This window comes from Mustela erminea, chromosome 7, assembly GCF_009829155.1.
Source record: "Mustela erminea isolate mMusErm1 chromosome 7, mMusErm1.Pri, whole genome shotgun sequence".
Classification (NCBI taxonomy): domain Eukaryota; kingdom Metazoa; phylum Chordata; class Mammalia; order Carnivora; family Mustelidae; genus Mustela; species Mustela erminea.
The window spans coordinates 105,100,371-105,121,868 of NC_045620.1; the positions used below are offsets into that span (position 1 = coordinate 105,100,371).

General features: G+C 37.7%; 1 protein-coding gene across 9 annotated transcripts in view; it reads left to right on the forward strand.

Annotated features, from left to right (window-relative positions):
- The first annotated feature begins 781 nt into the window (after positions 1-781).
- Positions 782-21,498, forward strand: part of ANAPC1 (anaphase promoting complex subunit 1) — a 101,880-nt gene continuing 81,163 nt past the window's right edge. For 2 of the 9 annotated variants that reach the window (XR_004287913.1, XM_032352775.1), the window contains exons 1-13: positions 1,663-1,780; positions 2,760-2,996; positions 4,203-4,364; positions 7,872-7,923; positions 8,144-8,244; positions 8,780-8,862; positions 9,935-10,008; positions 11,754-11,899; positions 12,123-12,343; positions 13,046-13,255; positions 15,708-15,803; positions 17,419-17,509; positions 17,600-17,665. Coding sequence is in view for 8 of the 9 variants with exons in the window: in XM_032352775.1 (XP_032208666.1) it covers positions 2,784-2,996; positions 4,203-4,364; positions 7,872-7,923; positions 8,144-8,244; positions 8,780-8,862; positions 9,935-10,008; positions 11,754-11,899; positions 12,123-12,343; positions 13,046-13,255; positions 15,708-15,803; positions 17,419-17,509; positions 17,600-17,665 (1,515 nt within the window). In the remaining variant the exon portion in view is untranslated. The other 7 variants (XM_032352767.1, XM_032352769.1, XM_032352771.1 and 4 more) reach the window with 7 other exon arrangements.

Here is a 21,498-nt window from a genome sequence, read left to right on the forward strand (position 1 = left end):
AAAACTAAACCCTGAAGGCTGACATTCCAAATAAAAGGAAGATAATGGACCAAGATACCAGAGCCAGGAAGTGCAAAACGTGTTAGGAGAATCCCAGTGGACTTAAAAGTTTCGGCCCACTTTACATTTCTGGATGAAGCACTTGAACTTATTTTTTAGGCAATAACACGCTAATCAATAGTTTTAACCCAGAGATATCACGCTATGGGAGATTAGAGCTTGTGGTATTGTACAGTTGAGTCCACAAACACAGAGGAAGGGATAAAGCTGGGTTAAACCCTGTCTGTGAGACACTTGGGGGAAGTGTCTGTGAAGCTCAGAAATTGCAACCTACGTTTTTATGGGGGGGGGGGCTGCCTAACTTTCATCAACTTTTCTAAGGGTCCGGAACCCAAAAAGTTAAAGTGCCCTGCCAAAGAGAGAAAATCAGCACGTCCCTTTCTGTCCTAAGCCTGGAAGTACATAGCTCCCGTTTGGGGACTAGGAGACTGGAGTGAAACCAGCCTGAATATCTCCTCATTCAGAGGTAAGAGGCAGTTTCAGTTGTAATGACATGACCTGGAGAAAGATCTTGGATGCCAGGAGGGAGCTATCACGGTACACACTCCAGCAGACACAGGCCGGATTCAGAGATCCACGTTGCGCGCAGGGAGATGAAGCACCCTGCACATCCTGCCTCATACTTTCTTCCCCAGCTGCGCGGGCGCTAGGACCCAGGCCCGGCCGCGCGCCACCCGCGACGCTCCACCCCGCCCCGCCCCGCCCCTGCGCGAGGCAGGACGGGAAAGCCAAGATGGACGCGTTCATTTGAACATCTCGCCTGAGTGGCTTCCTAGCACTCCTGCCTGTACCTGCTTGTCGTTCGCTGTCGCGCCAGTAGCTGCTGCCCGTTCTTCCTCCGGAATAGGGGAGGGAGAGGGAATGAGAAGCTGCAGCGGCCGAGGAGTCACCGTGACCGACCCCGCCGCTGCCCTCGGGCCCCCTCGGCCCCGCGCCTCCGGGGAGCAGCCGGGGCTCGCCGCGCCTGACGCGTCCCGAGTTACACAGGTGTGGGCCTGGGCCCGCAGCGTCCGGTGGTTCACCGCGTGCCCTGTGACCCTGCACCCACCCCGAGCTGACCTGCGTTCGGTGACCAGAGGGCAGGGAGCCTAGGGGCAGGCCCTGAGCGCGCGTTTGCGCCAAGTGGCCCCCGGCCTGCGGACTGGGCTTTCCGGGGTGCACCTCCCCGTGCCGCTCCTCGCCGACTTCCTTCCAGAGCTAGATGCAGTGTCCCATGTGGGCCTCAGCTTCTATATCGGCCCCTTGCTTCTCGGTCAGGATTTTTTTTGAGGCCCAGGGGCTTAGCTTGTTGGGTTTCATCTAACCCTAAAGAGGCTGTTCCTGCTCTACGCATGATGCCTTTCCTGTGCATTTGGGTTTCTCTCTTCTCGAAGCAGTTTTGTGGTTACCTTTGGCAGGGTAGTTTTTGTTTATTGTAAACAATGCCGATAACTTGATTTATAGCTTATCAATGTAATATAGTACTTTTATATGTAGCTTTTTATGTTGCCCTATTAAGCACATAGAAATTTGGGTTACTATAAAGGTATTAAATATGTTTTAATCGTACAAAAAGATACTGCACTGTTAAAATAATTTTGTAATAATGTAATTTTCTCAAAGTTTTAATAGAATAACATTTCGAAATTGCACAACTGAAGTTGGATAAAGTCGCAAGTTTAATGCTGGCTGTCCTGTTGACTAGGAAATAGGAAGACCAGCAGAGTTTTGTTGTTTTCTTGTAAGTTTTATAAGGCACGTTATTAGTTATGTCCTAAATTCAACTGTTCTCAATTCTGAATTTTAGCAGGAGGAAGTAAGTGCCACCATTGTGACATACAGTTGTCTCAGGAATAATGTTAATTCACAGCAAAATAGGTTTGCAACCCTGGTTGCTGCATAGGAGCTAAAGAGGCTTTGAGATAGTGCAGCAAGGAAAACCACTGATGCCCAAAAAAACATCTCAAATGAGAACTCTAAATCAAATTTAATTAAACTCTTCATTTTGAGTGCTTTCCAGATACTAAACGTTGTCTGTGGTGTTGACATCAAGTGTTTGTTTTGATTTCTTTGTTCGAGGATTGCAGTTTAAATGTGTTGCCACAAAACCTATTTCTAATGTCGGTGTTGTCTCAGACAGAACTGGCTTCCACTTTACATACCATATTGCAGAGTATCAGAATTTTATTAGCTGTCGGTTGCTGTATACAGAAATGTTTTGGAGGTAAAGAAGTATTTTTCCACCCACAGCTCATCTACATCTAATGAACTGTGCTGTAATAGATTAAAAGATAGCACTCTTAAATTTGCTACAAGCATGAATATTTCATGGCCAGGATTATTCCTGCCTTGGTTCTGGTTTGACCAAAAATTGGAATTGGTTGTAATTCATGTTTAAATGAATTGGGGTGTCAAAACTGTGGATGACACTTGAGAGTTTATTAGGTCTTTTGTGGACTGGTCAACCAAAGCAGTACTTCAACTACTGATGAGTTAGAAGTAATTTTTTTGTTGTTGTTTCAATATGCCGGTGATCCTTTTAGTATGCTTCTCATGAAATCTGGAGGGCCTTTTGATGTTATGATTACTTGTATACCTACAATATAATAGGATTGTTTGACACTCATCTAAGGATTAATGACTCTTCTGTAAACTTTTATGATATTTTTATTCTGGTTTTGATGTTAGAAGCTGACCAGAATGTGTTTGAATTCATGCAGAAATAATGTTGATATTTGGAACCCATGTCGAACTTCTATGAAGAAAGGGCAACGATGATTGCAGCCGGGGATTTGCAGGAATTTGTTCCTTTTGGTCGAGACCACTGCAAGCACCACCCTAATGCTTTGAACCTTCAGCTTCGCCAGCTACAGCCAGCATCTGAGTTATGGTCTTCTGATGGTGCTGCTGGCTTGGTGGGATCCCTTCAGGAGGTTACAATACACGAGAAACAGAAGGTTCCATTAAGCTTCCCATTATATCTTTGAAATGTAGAGTGAGGTGATCTCTTTGTAATTTAAGGCTACTCAGACGCAACAGAAAGGAATATGATGCAACTTGTAGAGTAGAGATTCAAATTTCAGTCAAGGCTAAAATAATGACATTATTGTATTATAGGGTCATAAGTGTTTATTTATTTATTTTAAAGATTTTATTTATTTATTTGACACAGATCACAAGTAGGCAGAGAGGCAAACAGAGAGAGAGAGAGGAGGAAGCAGGCTTCCCACTGATCAGAGAGCCCGATGTGGGACTTGATCCTGGGACCCTGAGATGATGACCTGAGCCAAAGGCAGAGGCATAATCCACTGAGCCACCCAGGCGCTCCACATAACTGTTTATTTAGACATGTGTAACTCATGGTGTCATAATGAGTGTCAGTTTCAGTAGTATGATTATGGTCTATTTTAGACCATATTCATTTAGGTCTCCTCTTCACTTAGTATGTAGTGACCAGATTTCATGTTATTTGATGAGTAGATTGTAGAGTTAGAAATGGTCCCTACTGCAAAAGACCTGTATGTTTCTAGAGGAGAAAAGAATTGCTACACAAGTAGATAAAGTAGGGGAATGAGATGCAAGCGTGTGTCAGGAAATCAGTCTTTACTGCCTTATGCCCTTTTCCTATCCCTTTGTGATACCAAAATCTCAGAGAGGGGAAGTTTAAACCTTTCTGCTTCCCATTTCTTTTGATGGTTAGGAAAAGGGAAGGAAGGTGAGCGTATATGCAGTTGTGAAACAGGGAAATCTGTATTATGCATTAACTCTGCTGGTGATTCCCATGTGTATCTCACTACTCCCTTTCCATCATCCCCACATATGCTTAATACAGCTTTTTAGTCTCCCAAGTATGTTGGTTTCATTCTATAGATAAGGATTATTTTTGTTTGTTTATATTTTTGGCAGGTTAATGTGTTATAAGGCAGTTAATATAGAGAATTTTGAGTACATTTTTGTTCATGAAGTCATGTAAGATTTATAATACACACCCACTCTGTTAATCAGCGGCACCAGACCTTCTGAGAGATTGAGTCTTACTCCACAGGCAGAGAGAGAGTAGGAGACTTGTATCTGGATGACCATTTGATTTAATTAATAAATCTTGTTCCATACTGTTGTAAAAGAGAGTGCTTTAACATGTCTTACATTTGTTAATTTTTAAGGAAAGCTGGCAGTTAAGGAAAGGCGTCAGTGAAATTGGAGAAGAAGTGGATTATGACGAGGAACTCTATGTGGCTGGAAATATGGTGATCTGGAGCAAAGGAAGTAAAAGCCAGGCATTGGCTGTTTATAAAGCGTTTACAGTTGACAGCCCTGTTCAACAGGTGAGTTGATTGGAATTTTGGCATTTCATTGACTATTTAAACTTTTTTAAAAAAAAGCTTTTGTCCTAGAATTTAACAGAAATGATGAAAACATAGTTGAATGATCCCAGCAGCTGGACATATATTTAAAAATGTAGTGAAGATAATAGTGGGAAAATAAAAATTTCACTTGTTTTCTTTGTCCTCACTTTTTAAATTCTGTCCTTTGTCAGTTTAATGATAATCTTTAAACATTATCCTTAATTAATTTGATTTATTATCAATAAAAATTTATAAGATGTTAAGGGTACAAAAATGTTTTAACACATGATGATTATAATTGATTGCAGAGTATTGAATAAAAATTTGGGTTCAGAGTAATAGAAAGGGAAAGGAAAATAGCCTACTTTGCTATCATTATAGTTGACTATTAAAATGAACTCTTCTAAAATTGGTAATTAAAGGGAAAGAATTAAGCACTTGCCCTGCCTTTTTGGAAGACATGCAGTCCATCTCCATTTAATGAGGGAAAACCCTTATTTATAAAATGCTGGTGAATAAATTAAAAGGGAATGGTAGGATTAGAAATTATCATTTTTTGGGAGCCTGGGTGGCTCAGTGGGCTAAAGCCTCTGTCTTTGGCTCAGGTCATGATCCCAGGGTCCTGGGTCGAGACCCACATCAGGCTCTCTGCTGTGCGGGGAGCCTGCTTCCTCCTTTCTCTCTGCCTGCTTTCTCTGCTTACTTGTGATCTCGGTCTGTCAAATAAATAAATAAAATCTTAAAAAAAAAAAGAAAAAAAGAAGTTACTATTTTTTAACCTCCAGTGTAAACTGGTAAGAGACAGTGATTGTTAGTGGACACTAACACTACTGAGTAAAAGGATGCGACCATGGCACCGAGGTGTCACCCTGTGGCTTACTTGTTAATGTGAAGGAACAAATGTATCTCTACTTGGGAGGTATTGTTGGTCTCTGCCTCAACCACATTGATTGACTTTATCGGCACTGGTAGTGAGGCAAAGGAGTAATACACACCTCAAGCTGTCATGCAGCATGAAGTACATGTTGTCATCTACTAAGTTTTCTTCCCAGAAATACTTGACTATCTAGAGTTAACTTTTAGTTTTAGGAAACATGGGGATAATAGGATCGGCTTTTAAAATATCAGGAAATGAGTAGTGGGTTGGAGGTGTAGATGAAACAAGAATGGCCAAAGCTTGATAATTATTGAAGCTGGCAGATGGGAATTCTTTGCTATTCCTTTTACTTAATACATATTTGAAATTTCTCATAATAAAAAGTTAAAAAAAAACCACTATGAGAAAACATTTGCGGGGGATAATCTACAATTCTGGTCTCTTTAAAAAGTTAGGGACAGGGGCGCCTGGGTGGCTCAGTGGGTTGAGCCTCTGCCTTAGGCTCAGGTCATGGTCCCAGGGTCCTGGGATGGAGCCCCGCATCGGGCTCTCTGCTCGGTGGGGAGCCTGCTTCTCCCTTTCTCTGCCTGCCTCTCTGCCTACTTGTGAACTCTGTTAAATAAATAAGTAAAATCTCTTAAAAAAAAAAAAAAGGGACAAAAAAAAGGTCAGGGAGAAAGAAAGAAAAGGTGGGGACTGCTCTAGTTAAAAAAGAGTAAAGGGGCATCAAATGCAGTATTTTTTGAAACTTGTTGAATGAACTTCCAATTGAATCCTGGTTTTAGAAAATTGGCCAAAAAGACATTTTTTGGGAAAATTTGTAAAACTTGCAAAGGGACTGGGTATTAAGTGATGTTAGAAAGTTTTTCTTAGGCAGGATGATGATTTTGTGGGTATAGGAAAACATCTTTATTTGTAGTAAGTGCATGATAAAATGTTGAGGGGTAAAGTGTCATGACATGATCCATCCACATGTGCCTCCTCAATCCCACATGAACACAAACAGATAGTGTGAAATATTAGTAACTTAGATTTAGGTGAGACAGATTTTCAGTGTACTACTTCAACTTATTGAGGATTTTTAGAAAGTAAGTTGAGGGAAAAAGGAATACATTTATAGTAGTTGGATTGTTAGGCTGTTTATGAGATGAGGCTTTTGACTAATATTAAATTTCTTATTGGTATACACTGAAACCTTTGTACCTGATACTACTTATTATTTATTATTTTTCCATTAACTCTTTTCCTGATGAGCACTAACAGTTTATTGGGAAAGATAAACTGAATTATTTTGAAACCTGAGGGCATGTGTGAAAGTGTTCCTGTTCAGAAGTGTTAAAGTCAGTGATCTGGGAGGTTGGGGAACCAGGTGGTGGGTATTAGAGAGGGCACGGATTGCATGGAGCACTGGGTGTGGTGCAAAAATAATGAATACTGTTATGCTGAAAATAAATTAATTAAAAAAAAATAAAGTCAATGATCTTTTTTTAAAAGATTTTATTTATTTATTTCAGAGAGTACACGCATGCATACATATGCTTTTGCAAGCTGGGGAAGGGGCAGAGGGTGAGGGAGAGAGAATCCCAAGCAGGTTCCACATCCAGCATGGAGACCTAGGTGGGGCTCAGTTTCATGACCCTGAGATCTCAATCTGAGCTGAAATCAAGAGTTGGTGTGTTTAACTAACTAGGCCTCCCAGATGCCCTGCCAGTGATCTTTTTGATGATGATTTTTCTCTGTGTAATTCATACGGTTAGTATAGATGTGAAAAATGGATTTGATGATGTCCAGATAGTTCTTTGCTTCTGTGTTTCCATCTTAATTTCTCCCAAGAATGATTGTCTGTTTACTAGATTCCATTGGTATGTGGTTAGATATATTGTCTCTTTTTCTTGTCTCCTTTCTCTTAAGATTGTTTATAAGTAGGGGTGCCTGGGTGGCTGAGTCGATTAAGTATCCAACTCTCATTTTCTGCTCAGGTCATGATCTCATGGTCATGAGATTGAGCCCCAAGTCTGGCTCTGCATTGGGCATGGAGCCTGCTTAAGATTCTCTCTCTCCCTCTTTCTCGCCACCCCCCCGCCCCCCAAAAATGGTTTAAGTGGTAAGTTTTATGTTGCATATATTTTACCATAATTAAAAAAATAAAACATAAAAATGCTGTTAAACAGTTTCAGTAAGGGATTGTCAAGCATGCCAGTTGAAGTCTAATGGTTTTTCTTAATTTGTATTTTTTAAGAGGGGCCTTTAAGAAAGGAAAATGTTAATTTTTCTAAAGCTTTTTTCTAAAATGAGTCTAGGAGAGTCTGAGAATGTTAAGATCATTGGGTAAGTCTGGAGATTATAAAATGGCTTTGCAATTTTGAACTCTTCTGATAACTCTTTAGCTTTCTAAAACTTATTTGCAAACACTGTTTGTCTTTCCTTATTTTTATCATTAATCTGATTTTATTTTACCTTATTCTTTTTTGTTCCAGTGGTGTATGTATTGAGTTGATAAGGAGAGACAGGTATTATGTAGGTGTAATTGTTATTAATCAGATACCATTACTGAATAGGTTGTTATTTAGATACAATTTTCTCAGGTAAGCATTTTGTTTTGATTTTAGGCATTGTGGTGTGACTTCATCATATCACAGGATAAGTCTGAGAAGGCCTACAGTAAGTTTCTTTTTGAAATTTTACTTCATCTTACTCCAAATGTTTATCTCCTTGCTTATTTTTTGTTGTTGTTGTTCAAAGTAAGTAGCCACTAATAATAGTGATTTAGCCTAATCATTTTTTTTATGGTATGTTAAATAACTTGTCCTGTTGGGAATTATAGTTTGTTATTGTTGAGTTTTTTTTTTTTATGCATAAATCTTGTATCATTTCTTTTCAGGTAGTGATGAAGTAGAAAAATGCATATGTATATTGCAAAGCTCGTGTATCAACATGCATAGCATAGAAGGAAAGGATTACATAGCTTCTTTACCTTTTCAGGTAAGTTGAGTATTTCACTATTTCTGTGTTTTGTTGTAGAATATTCTTGAATTAATTAGGTGCAGAACTATTGCTATTCTTACACGTTGTAGTAATTAAGACCGGCATTTTTATTCAAATAAAGTAACCAAATTTTAACAGTTTTAATCCATTTTTCCATCCTTTGCATAAAAAATAAATTATTTAATGAAGTGGATTATGGAATTTTTTTCCTGAGAGATTTTTTTCAGTTTAAGTTATAAAAAGAAAGCATTTTGGAATATTAAAGCATGTGAAGAAGATTATTGTCTTTTTCCTGTTTCCCGTCATCACATTGTCATTTTGGTACTGTTATTAGCCAGTGGCAGGAATTTCTGATTGCACTCTTTCTTAAATTTGATTTTGTCTTGGACTTTAAAAAAATGTTGTTAATGATCACATTGTTTTGTGAAGCTTTAAGTTGGAAGAAAATCTTAATGTTCTACAGTTTCCTAAGCACATGTTACAAAGAGTAATTTCTTTTACTTCTGTTTTTTCCTATCCTTTTACCTGATAGGTTGCAAATGTTTGGCCCACCAAATATGGATTGTTGTTTGAACGAAGCAGTTCTACACATGAGGTACCTCCAGGTCCACCCAGGTATCCATTTTACTCAGTTCAGTATATTATTATTTGGGCTTTTTTGGTGCTGGTTTTGAGGTAATATTGTTTACCTAAAAGTTCAGGATGATGATAATTTCTGTGCTGACAGCATAGATAAATGTGATTTTCTCATCTCAGTACTGTACACTTATGAGGGCTACTTCCGACATGGCACTTAATTATCTACTGCTTCCCTCCTCCCCTCCATAGTAAAATTAAACTAGCATATACTCAGCGGATATGAAGATTGTTCTTAGAGCCATCACTGTTTTACTGTGTTACTTTGTGCAAGTCAGTAGAGCTTTCTTAGCTTTAGTTTCCTTATCTGTCACAGGAGTACTGTCATTTATCTCTTAGGATTTATGCAAAGATTAAATGAGCTGACGTATGTAATATATGATGTAAGATTTAGTACATATTAGATGCACAACAAATGATAGGTGCTTATTGGTAGCATGTTTACCTTGTCTCCCTAATAAATTGTGAGCTCACTTGTCATAGTCTGGTGTAAGTAATAGACACTGTTTTTAAAAAAATTGCTTGTAGATTTTAATCTTTCTGTGTTTAGACAGAAGGCCTGTTTTTTTGTCCTTTTTAAAATCACTCCTTAAAAAAATACAGCCTTTTTATTCACTCAATGTTTTTCTTCCTTTTTTGTGACACTTTTTTGTAAATGGATATAGGACACCAAATTTCTTTCTTAGCTGCCAGAGACACACTGCCGCCAAGGAAGGTTAAAAAAAAAAAAAGACTGCCTTATGCTTATTACTCCATTGGCTCTGTAATGTGATGATTCCTGTATGTAGAGATTCCCTGGGCTGTGTTGATTTCCCTGTGTGTGTGAATGCATAGAATTACCATGTACAAGAAGAGATATTTCCAGGAATGAAATAGAAGATACTGTGAGAAATAGTATGTAAAAAGTTTAGAGGCTTGCATTTTGAGATGATGGATTTCTAGTTGCTTGTATAATCTGGAGAAGATATTTCTTTGCAAGGAAAGTACAAAATTTGCACATAAATGGAATCATTTTGTGTTGGTGATTGACTGATTATTTGTTTATTACTAGAGAACCTTTACCCACTATGTTCAGCATGTTGCATCCACTAGATGAAATAACCCCACTTGTTTGTAAATCCGGAAGTAAGTGTATTTTTATAAATTCTTTCATTCCTTTTTTTTTAATAAATTCTTTCACATAAACTTTTTTAAATTTGGGGGATAGGAGGAAATGGGAGAGCTTTATGAAAATTGGGCTTGTTTTATAGAAATAATGTAGTTTAAATATTTTTATTATGAAAAATTATATTAAAGCAAGAACTTGAATACTATGGTATTGTTTTTAATTGTTATTTTATTAACAATTTTATTAAATGTTATTAAAAGTTATTAATTGTATTAATAGTTATTCTTTTATTAAAAATAGGGCCTATAATCAATCAGGAATATTGACATATTTGCTACCCTATCTGTAGATGACTGGATTCTGTTCTTCATTCATAAGTAAATGAACAATATTTAAATGAACTATAATTGTTTTTTGTTGTTGAAGAAAAAAGTATAGGTTCTTAGGCCTCTTCTGTGTAAATTTTAATAACTCATTTTCTGTGCTCATAATAAAAAAATTTACTGAGATGCAGAACTTTTAGTATTTCCTAAGGTATTTCTAGTTGCTTATCTTAAAAATTTAAATGTGGCCAAACATGATAGGTAATTATAAATAATGAGGACTTGAAAACTGAAAAAAAGTGTTTATATTTTTTGACCAATTTTACTTGTAGGACTTTATCTCAAGAACATATTCTGAAATTCCGCTGAGGTTTTTAATCTTGTGTATCAGGGCTTGGTAAACTGCAGCCCACGGGCTAAATCCAGCCAACAGCTTGTTTTTTTATGGCTTATGAGCTAAGAATGGTTTTAATCTTTTTAAAGGGTTGTAGAAAAAAACATTATGCAACAGTCATTATGTGGTCCACAAAGCCTAAGCTATTTATTCTCTGGCCTTATACTGAAAAGTGTGTTGATATTATACTGGTAACGATTACAGACAACCTAAATAAACATGTTAGGATGGTGTGAACCATTATTGATCATGTTTTTGAACAATATTTAATGACCTCAGGAATTGCTTGTGCATAATGTTAAGTAGAATATAAAACTAGGTACGGTGATTCTAATTTTTGTAAATGCATAAAAAGTGTGTGTATACATGTAGGAAAAAAACACTAAAAAAGGAATATTCCCTAATGTTTTAAGAGTGGATATTTTGAGATGGTGGAATTATGAGTGATTTTTTTTGTTTCTTTATAAAATACCTCTTATTTTTATAAAATATTTAAAATTAAAAAATACTTTAACTGGGAGGGAAGGGAGGCATTTAGGAAGCTGTCAGAGAAGGTTATAGAAATCAATTCAGGGTACTGTAGAAGTAAAAGCTAAACTCACTAGGAAAAACTTATTTTGCAAGTATACTTAGTAAATAGTTACTGTTCAGCTCTGTTTGAATATAGTTATTACAGGGGACAGATTTCATACGGAAGAAAAACAGTCAAGAGGTCAAACATGGCAGGATAGTTGATGGCAGTTTGCAGATCAGTTAGTTGTTGAGTAGTCACAGACCTACCTGTGGCCCACGGGATAGTGAGTCAGCATGCATCTTCAACATGTAATTGCATGTATGTGAATTGAAACTGGTAATATATTCTGTATGTAGGTTGAGAAGTTGTTGCCCAAAGTAAATTTAAAAATTCAGGGTAATTGTATATTAGTGGATTTTTGTGTCTTAATTGGCTGGGTTTCTCTTTAGGAATTACAGAAAGTCATTTCATAAAGAACTGTCTTATGAAGTTCATTATTCAATACCTGATCATTTCTATTTTATCTTTAAGGTCTTTTTGGTACATCAAGAGTACAGTATGTTGTAGATCATGCAATGAAAATTGTTTTTCTCAACACTGACCCCTCCATTATAATGACCTATGACACTGTTCAAAGTTTGCATTCTGTGTGGGCTCTTCGGAGAGTCAAAACAGAGGTAAGGATAATGGCAAGTCACTCCTTAGCATGAAAGGATAGTTAACACTGAAAACTTTTCACATGTATTTGGAAGAATCATTTGTGAAATGCATTGAGCTTCTTAGGAAAAAAGAAGTATTGTGTCTTTAATAACTGGCTTCTACCCTGAATTCTCACCAGGAAATTACCCTTTAATCTAATTATTGCCTTTTTTTTCCTCCTTCTCATCATTTTGACTTAAGGAAGAGAATGTTGTCTTAAAGTTCTCTGAACAGGGGGGAACCCCACAGAATGTGGCCAGTAGTAGCTCCCTCACAGCACACCTCAGAAGCCTCTCCAAAGGAGATTCCCCCGTGGCTTCACCTTTCCAGAATTACTCCTCCATTCACAGTCAGAGTCGCTCGACCTCCTCACCCAGTCTACACTCTCGTTCACCTTCTATTTCCAACATGGCAGCTCTAAGGTGGGAATTAAGTGTGGAAGTGTTTCCTTGTTTTAAACAAGATATCCCAAGAAAGAGATACCTTCTTTTCAAACTTTCTTTTAATGTTTTGAAGGATTTAAAATCTCTGTTGATAGCTCTTGGGTTTTTTTAGGGAAAATAGTGATTATCCCAGTCGTGTTGCTAAGTAAAAGTTAGTTTTTTTAAAGTGAGTCCTATTTAGAAGCTGCCTGTGCTTGTCATAAGATTTGTTGCCTCATTTCCATCAATAAGTGGCAGCAATTTGATGAATATTAATTGCAAAAATATTTTGGTTTCTCTTTCCTTTCTTGTTTTTGGTCTTTGAGCTTTTTCATTTTTACTAGTATCTATCTGGTAATGGGGGGACATATTTTTATTGGTATGTACATATCAATATGTAGGAATGTAGTTTGGACCTTTCTGAATATAAAAACAGTTCATGTTCTGAGGCAGAAATGAATAAATTTTCCTTTTTAAAATGATAAAGATTGAATTTTAAGAAGAATTTAAATCTTTAGAATGCAATAAAACACGTAATGTGAGCCATTTAAATAGTTATTCCCCTTAAAAAAAATTTATTCCTGACAGAGATTATACCAGGAATGCAGTTGTTACATAAGAGTTTCAGGAAGTGTGATTGGAAAGCATGTTCTGTCAGACTGCCTTGTTAATTGTGATGCCCTCTCTCTGTTTATTTTGCAGTCGTGCTCATTCTCCTGCCTTAGGAGTGCACTCTTTTTCAGGGGTGCAGAGGTTCAACCTTTCAAGCCATAATCAGTCTCCAAAGAGACATAGTATTTCTCATTCTCCAAATAGTAATTCTAATGGCTCCTTCCTTGCGCCAGAAACAGAGCCAATTGTTCCTGAACTTTGTATTGACCATTTATGGACAGAAACGATTACTAACATAAGGTTTGGGATATATATTTTTATATTCAAAGAAAAATGTTGGTACAAGTCTTAGAAAACCCTTGGTGTTTTGCTCAGAGTTTCCTTTAGTCTTTTAATATAATCAGTTATTAATACTTATAAAAATGTAGAGATAAATGTTAAGGCTGCCTCAGTTTCAAGAGGCTATTAATGATATTAAAAGTGATTATAAAAGTATTCTTTTATCATTTCCTATTTCTTTATAGTAGTAAGAATCTCTTAGATTTGAGGTGTTTGATGTTTTAGAGAGAAGCAACTAATTTCTGTAGATTAAGGAACTCGGGGTTTTATTAGTGTTTTTTTAAAGTTCTATCTTTATGTTAGTTGAGTGTCAGGAGTTGTTTCTGGGATATGCAACTTAGACCTCTATTTCTCCTTTTATGTTGTCTTTGATCAGTCATTCATTCAGCCAGTTCCAGTGTGTATGCTAGTGGCTGTGGGTTAACAGGCAAATTGGTCACTGTCCCTATCCTGAAAAAGAGACAGCTGAAGTTGGTGACACAGAGGCACTGCCTACTCTGTTGGTAGGGCTTTGGGAAGATGAATAATAGGTATTTGCTGGGTGGGAAAGGGAAGAAGTGTGCAGTAGGCAGGATGATCAGAACAGAAGTTTAGAAGTATGAGTGTGTGATATATACAAATGCTCTCACTTTGCTTATGCTGGAAGGAAGGGCAAGGGTTGGGAATGGGGACGGTTGAGAGAAAGATCGCCCTTTAGGGCTGCTCTGTTTGATGAGGGCTGTTAAGGTGCTTTATGTGTGGGTCATAAACTTAGGGGAAAGAGCAGAGCAATAAATGTGGGAGTTGTTGGCTTGTACTGGTGATTGAGACAAGGGAGGTGGATTAGAAGTTAAGGATCGTGTAGACATCAGGTTCCTGGAGGGCCTGGGGATGAGCTTGTGGTTGCAGAGGGCCTAGTGACCTAGCATCATACAGTAATCATGTGCACGTTAGTTTATAAGACTTTTCCTAAGGAGAGGATTTTAACATTTATTAGATTCTCATAGGGGGTCCGAGACCTCCAAAAAATAGATCTGGTTGTGTAGAGTCAGAAGAGAGCTAGGGACTGAAGTCTTGGAAACCTAAGTTTTTGGGGGTAAAAAGAGAAAAAATACAACTGCTATAGAGAGACACAGCAAGAAAGCTTAGGTGTGAGAGGCAGCAGAAGTGTCACGGACAATGGAAGAGAGAGCCTTTCAGAAAGAAAGTTGCCAGTATTGCCAGGTGTTGGTGAGGTGTGACACTAAGCGAAGAACTCAGGACATACCTAGTTGGCAGTGAGTTCGCTGGTGACCTTGGCCAGAGCACTTGGGAGAGGTGCTGTGGAGTGGAATGACGTGAATGGGGACTGAGGAAGTGAACGTTGACATATAGATTATTTTATGGATTGGGGATGGGGATACAATATTAGAGGGAGTCTCAGTGTCAAGAGAGAGTTTTGTTCCTGCTGAATTACATTAGAGAAAATTAGTCTTTGTGACTAAATACCTCAGTGAGCATCTCTAAAATATAAGGACATCTTACCTAACCACAATACCATTTTTTACACCCAATTAACAGTAAGTCCTTTATATCATTTATTATTCAGTCCATCTTCAAAGAGAGAGTAGGCTGCAAGGATGATACTCAGTGTAGGGAAAGCATCGGAAGTACTGGAGAGAGGAAATGACAGATTGAACGAGGAACCAGAAAGCAGCGCAAGCAGAGAGATTAGCCTTCAGGAGAAAGGCAAAAGGTAGTGATGGTTATTAGATACATAGGGCAGGAGGCTGGGCTCAAGCCTTACAGTCCCATTTTCTCTGTTACGCAGAAGGCAAATGCATGTTCTTAGGGGTTAGGGAATAGTAAAGTGTGGAAAGTAAAGTGTGAATACAGTGTTGAAGTAGCTTCTCTGGTTTTGTTCCTCATAAATGAAATAAAAGTTTCCTACATTTAAAAATTGTTTATCTTTAAATATCTGTTGGTAAATTTAGTATATTGCAGATTATTATTTTACAGAATTCTGTACCACTCCAGAAAGAAATCTTTGGAAATTAGAGATATGGTTTCAGAAAGAGGGATAAAGTAGAGCCTAATCTGAGAGAGGATGAATAGGAGAGGTCTGACCCCTTACAACCTTTAAAGGATAGGAATCCCAAGTTTGCAGCTTTAACAGTACATAACTTTACTAGTATGGAATTAAAAAGGTCATTGTTAATGATTAAATTTATTATAATTTATTCCCCAAAAAGCTATAGAATGGACTCAGAATCAAAGAACTGAAAGGAATCTCAGAGATCATGAAGTTCCAGTCTTAGAAGTGTTGTAGGGTCTTCAGTGTTACTGCTTGATCCAAGTAGTTTTAAGATTTCTTGCAGGGTATTTTCATTAAGAGTTACAGTGGCAGATTTTGGAACCAATGCTGACAGTTACTTTATTAATGTATCTACTACAGAGAGAAAAATTCACAGGCCTCAAAAGTGTTTATTACATCTGACCTATGTGGGCAGAAGTTCTTATGCTTTTTAGTGGAGTCTGAGCTTCAGTTACGGTAAGTACGCCTACTTCCCTTTGATTCTGTACAAATAAACTTAGGGCTGCTTTTTCTTTTTTCTTTTTTTAACTTTAGTAGCTTCACTGAAATAATTTACATGCCAGGGGCACCGGGGTGGCTCAGTGGGTTAAAGCCTCTGTCTTCGTCTCAGGTCATGATCTTGGGGTCCTGGATCGGGCCGGCATTAGGCTCTCTGCTCAGCGGGGAGCCTGCTTCCCCTCCTCTTTCTCTGTCTGCCTCTTTGCCTGCTTGTGATCTCTGTCAAATGAATAAATAAAATCTTTAAAAAAAGAAAATTTACATACCAAAAAATTGACATTTTTAAGTGTACAATTAAGTGATTTTTAGTAAAATTACAGTTAACACAATCATCATCACTATAATCAGGTTTTATAACATTTCTGTCCCCTTAAAAAGAAGCCTTGTGTTTGATTGGCAGTTAGTCTCTCTTCTGATTCTCAACTTCAGGTGACCACTCTATATGTAGGCTTTCAGTGTAGTAGATTTGCCTTTTCTGGAGATTTTATAAAATCATGCCAAATGTAGTTTTTTGTGGCTAGCTTCTTTTACTTAGCGTAATATTTTCTAGGATCCACCATATTGTAATGTGTATGAGAACTTTATTCCTCTCCCAGTGTAGTAGTCTGTTATGTAGATATACAACATTGTGTTTATCCATTCATCTGTTGATGGACATGGTTTCCACTTTTTGACCATAGTGAGTTATGGCCCTGTGAACATTGGAGCAGAAATCTTAGTGTGGACATACATGATTTCTTTTTTCTTGAGATAGCTAGGAGTGGAATTGTTGGGTTGAACAGTAAAAATTCATGTTTAACTTCTTAAGAAGTTGCCGCTGTTTTCCAAATAGGTTACATCCTTTTATATTCCCACTGGCAATCTATGAGGGTTCCACTTTCTTTATCGTGTTGTCCTTCTCTTTGTAGCCATTCTAGTGCATGTGATGAAGTGTTTTTAATTTGCATTTCCCCAATGACTTAATGATGTTGAGCATCTTTTCATGTTCTTACTGGCCAGTCATTTATCTTTTAGTTAAAAATGTGTATTCATATCTTTTGTCTACTTACTTACCTTTTTATTTTGAAATAATTATAAAACACAGGCAGTTGCAAAATAGTAGGGGGGCAGTCCTGTGTACCCTGTACTCTTTATCTCCCAAGGGTAACATCTTATATAATTATAGTACATTATCAAAATAAGGAACTTGGCATTGGTACAATCCGCAAATCTTATTCAGATTTCATTAGTTTTACGTGTCCTCGTTTGTATGTTTATAATTCCATGAAATTTTCTCATGTGTAAATTTATGTAAATATCACAGTCAAGATATAGAACTTCTTTATTACCTCAAAGATGTCCCTCCTTTATAGTCCTGTACACTAAACCCACCCACCCCATCCCTAACCACTAGCGACCAGGGATCTGTTCTCCTTTTCTAAAATTTTTGTTATTTGAAAATGTTACATAAATGGAATTATACAATATGTAACCTTTCGAAATTGGCTTTTCCCAGTCAGCATAATACCTTAAAGATCACTATAAGTTGTTGCACATATCAGTAGTTTGTTTCTCTTTTTATTTTAATATTTAGCTGTGTAAAGTTTCAAGAGAGTAATGATAAAACTCAGCTCATCTTTGGGTCCATCACCAACATACACGCAAAGGATGCAGCACCAGTGGAGGTAAATGTGGGCACATTTCTTGAGAGTTGAAAATCATTATGTTTTATAATTTGCACAGATTGGCAAATAAAATTTTTGTCTTTCTCTCAGAAGATAGATACCATGCTGGTCCTTGAAGGCAGTGGAAACCTGGTGCTGTACACAGGAGTGGTTCGGGTAAGTAGTAAGTAGCCTTTCATCCTTTTGTAGGACCACCTCCTTGATTATTATTATTATTTTTAAACATTTTTTTTTAATGATTTTATTTATTTATTCATTTGACAGAGGGTGATCATAAGCAGGGGAAGTGGCAGGCAGGGGCTGAGGGAGAAGCAGGCTCCCTGCTAAGCAGAGAGCCAATGCGGGGCTCAACCCCAGGACCCTGGGAGCATGACCTGAGCTGAAGGCACTTAACTGACGAGCCACCCAGGTGCCCCTGATTATTATTTTTTAATGTGAGTTTAGTTTAATATTTGTATTAGTGACCTAATATTAAATTTGGTTGTAGAATTTGGCAGAAGATTTTTTTTTTAGTTGAAAATGAAGTTCCCGCCCAGGAAAAAAGAAGAAAGAAAATGAAGTCTCCCGTTAGGTTGGTCCCAATTTGGAGGCCTAGGACTCATTGCCATTAGATGTATTGGTGCTTTCTGGCACAGATGGGGACTCATTAATGAATATAGGTAGATTATTTAAAAAAAGAAAAAATTATATATATAAAATAAATGAGTAAATTTAAAAAAAAAAGAAAAACAAAAGTTAACCTGAAGTTTTATAAAGAATGTAGTTTTGAAATTGATGTATGGGTAGCTTTGTTAAGTCTCAAGGTTTTTATAAAGTTTCATTAAATGTGTAGTATGTTCACCATATAGTTTTTTTTAACAGTTGTGAAATTTATATATAGAATTATGTTAATTTTTAACAATTTAGATTGCAAAATTTAAATACATACACACAGTTTGAAGACAAATGAAGTGGCCCTTACAATACCACAGGTCACCAATTTGGGCAGTATCTTTATTGTCTGTAGGGTGCTGTTTTCTTACTTACATCCTCATCTCCCGCCTCCCCCTGGATAGACTGACTTTTTACAATAAATCTTGTATATTTGTTTTTTATTTGGAAAGCTTTTCATTGTTAATGTCATTTACTGAGTTAAAGAAGTAGCAAGAGTGGACATCCTTGTCTTGTTTTTGATCTTAGGAGGAAAGTTTCAGTCTGTCACTATTAAGTCTGATGTTAGCTCTAGGTTTGGATTTGTTTTGGGTTTTTTTTAACATACTCTCTATACATTGAGGAAAATCTCATTTTTATTACAAGTTTTTTTTTTGCAGTTATGTACATGTCACTAAAGAGTAAATTGTTCAGTTTTCCTTTAATTTCAATTTTTATATAAAGGAGATCTTCTCTGGACTTCATTATTTTGTTCAACATTATTACTTATTTTTAGATTTACCTATGTCCATGTGTAGCTGTATTTATTCACTGTTCTCTAGTAGTCCACTGTATGGTTATATCAAAACTTTTACCATTTTATCGTCACTGGGGGTGTTTATGTTGCTTCTGCTGTTTCCTCTGGTAATGCTTTAAAAAAGTTCTTACACGTGTCCCTTAACCTTCAGAGTTTATGCATGTTCAATTTGGCCACTGGGGGTGGGGCACCAAATTGTCTTCCAGGATGTAGGTTGTACCAATTTACAATATGTCCCCTTCATCCTTGCATTCAACAGTGTATGAGAGTTCTGAATGCTGCTTTATGTAGCGTTCAGATTGGTGCCTTGTTAGAATCAGGTGAGAATGGAAATCTAGGCTCCCCACTTGGACTTTGTTGACAGGACTGAGAGGTAGGACATAGTTTTTCCCATGGTGGTTTTTTTTGTTTGTTTGTTTTAAGATTTATTTATTTGTCAGAGAGAGTGCAAGCAGAGGGAACAGCAGGCAGAGGGAGAGGTAGGCTTCCCACTGAGCAAGGAGCTGACTGTGGGACTTGATCCCAGGACTCTGGGATCATGACTTGAACTGAAGGCAGACGCTTAACTGACTGAGCCACCCAGGCATCCCTTTCCCATGGTGTTTGTCTGGAGTAGATCACTAAAAGTTTTTGATCTTGTTAAGCTATTCCTTTCCTGATTTTCTTTTGGCCAAGGAGAGAGGTATTTCTGGGGCTTGTTTTTTTTTTGGTCTGCTCTTATTGAGATTGTATCTGCCCCTATTTCTTTGCTACCCAGAGGCCAGCTTGATGAACTGAGTGGTGTTACAGATCAGTGTTTAGTTCTTAGATCTTTTACTGTGTTATTTTTGGTGAGTTTCACACATAGCTCACTCAGAGGTCTGCCCAGGATTTTATACACATATTTAAGAAATCCTTCTCTTATTTCCTTTCCATTCTTCCTTTCACTCCCTAGGTGGAACAGAGAGGGGCTACTGCCTTGTTACTGCAGGGTAGTGCTGGAACACAGTGCTCCACCCATAATTTCTGTGGAGGACAGAAGGGGAGAGGTATGCTGCCTTACTATTGTAGAGTAAGGATGAAAGCCAGTGTTCCTCCCCCTGCACCATGGGGAGGTGCAGAGAGGCTGCCTCTTGGCTATGAAAGCAGCAGTGGTCTGTCCATAGTCTCTGCACCTGCAGTGCCTGATGAGGAGGGGAGGAGATAACCACCTAGTTACCACCATGCAGAATAGGCCTGGCCCACAGTCCTTGTGTTGCCACCTATTCCTCGGAGAGGGAATGATAGAACTCTGCCCATAGACTCCAGACCACAGCTCCTGATACAGAGGAAACTGAGGGCCGTGACTTTTTTCCTAGTGTTTCCTGGAGTGGGGCAGGTATGGTGAAGATGTCTCTGTCTTGCTTCGTCCCTCTTTTCCTGACATTTTTCTAAAAAGAGCAAGGTTTCTCTTGGTTTGCTTCTGTGGCCATTTCTGAGTTGCAGGCCCCTTGAGAATGCAAAAACTAGTTATGGAAACAGTGAAAGAAACAAAAACACCTAGGGAATTCATCATAGGTTATTTCTGGTTCTCAAGTTCCTAGCCAGTGTCTTCTTTTTCTCAGCTTTCAGAGTCTTCCATTGCATTATAAATTTTGTGCAGATTCTATTGTAAATAGTTGGGGGGATAGCATGAAATGTGCTTACTCCATATTTTCATTAACTGGAGGTCTCTCGTAGCTTATTTATTTATTTTTTTTAGTAGCTTATTTTATTTTATTTTTAAAAAAAGATTTATTTATTTCTTTGAGAGAGAGAGCATGAGCAGAGGAAGGGGCAGAGGCAGAGGCAAAAGCAGACTCCTCACTGAGCAGGGAACCCCATGCAAGGCAGTGTGGGGCTGGATACAGGGCTCAATCCCAGGACCCTGGGATCATGACCTGAGCCGAAGGCAGACACTTAACTGACTGAGCCACCCAGGTGCCCTCTTGTAGCTTTTTAAAAACTTTATATGTACTGGTTTTCACCCTCATTTTATTTTCTAATCCTGAGGATTTTGTTTGGGTAACTTTGTAATTTTATTAGTTTTGGGGTAATATACGGACATAAATAATGGATTTTGTTAGAATTTCACTTGAGTTCTGATTATTTCTTTTGAGTCTTATCAGAGTTTTCAGCCTGCGTGGATTTGAACTTCTGTTTTTTTTCCTGAGAACCTCATGAATAGCCAAAATAAGGGGTCAACTCACTCTTTTAATGAAGAATATACATAAAGTTTTTTGAGGAAATATTTGAGAGTTTGTGAGGGAAGAAGGCAGATTATGAGCTCAAGAGCACAGTTCAGATTACATTGGATTTAATATCTGGAGCATCACCTTCAGTTTTTTTAGCCCCTTGAAAGTAATTGATGTTCATTCTTTCTGACCGGAGATGTCATCAACAAGATTGCTGCTTACAGTTCAGAACGCTTAGTGTCCCTGCTGTCTTTACCACCAATATGGTAGGAAAATGCATAGTATATGGGATTTTGTATTATGTTCTAACTTTATTAGCATTCACCCACTTTCCTATGCCAAAATAAGTC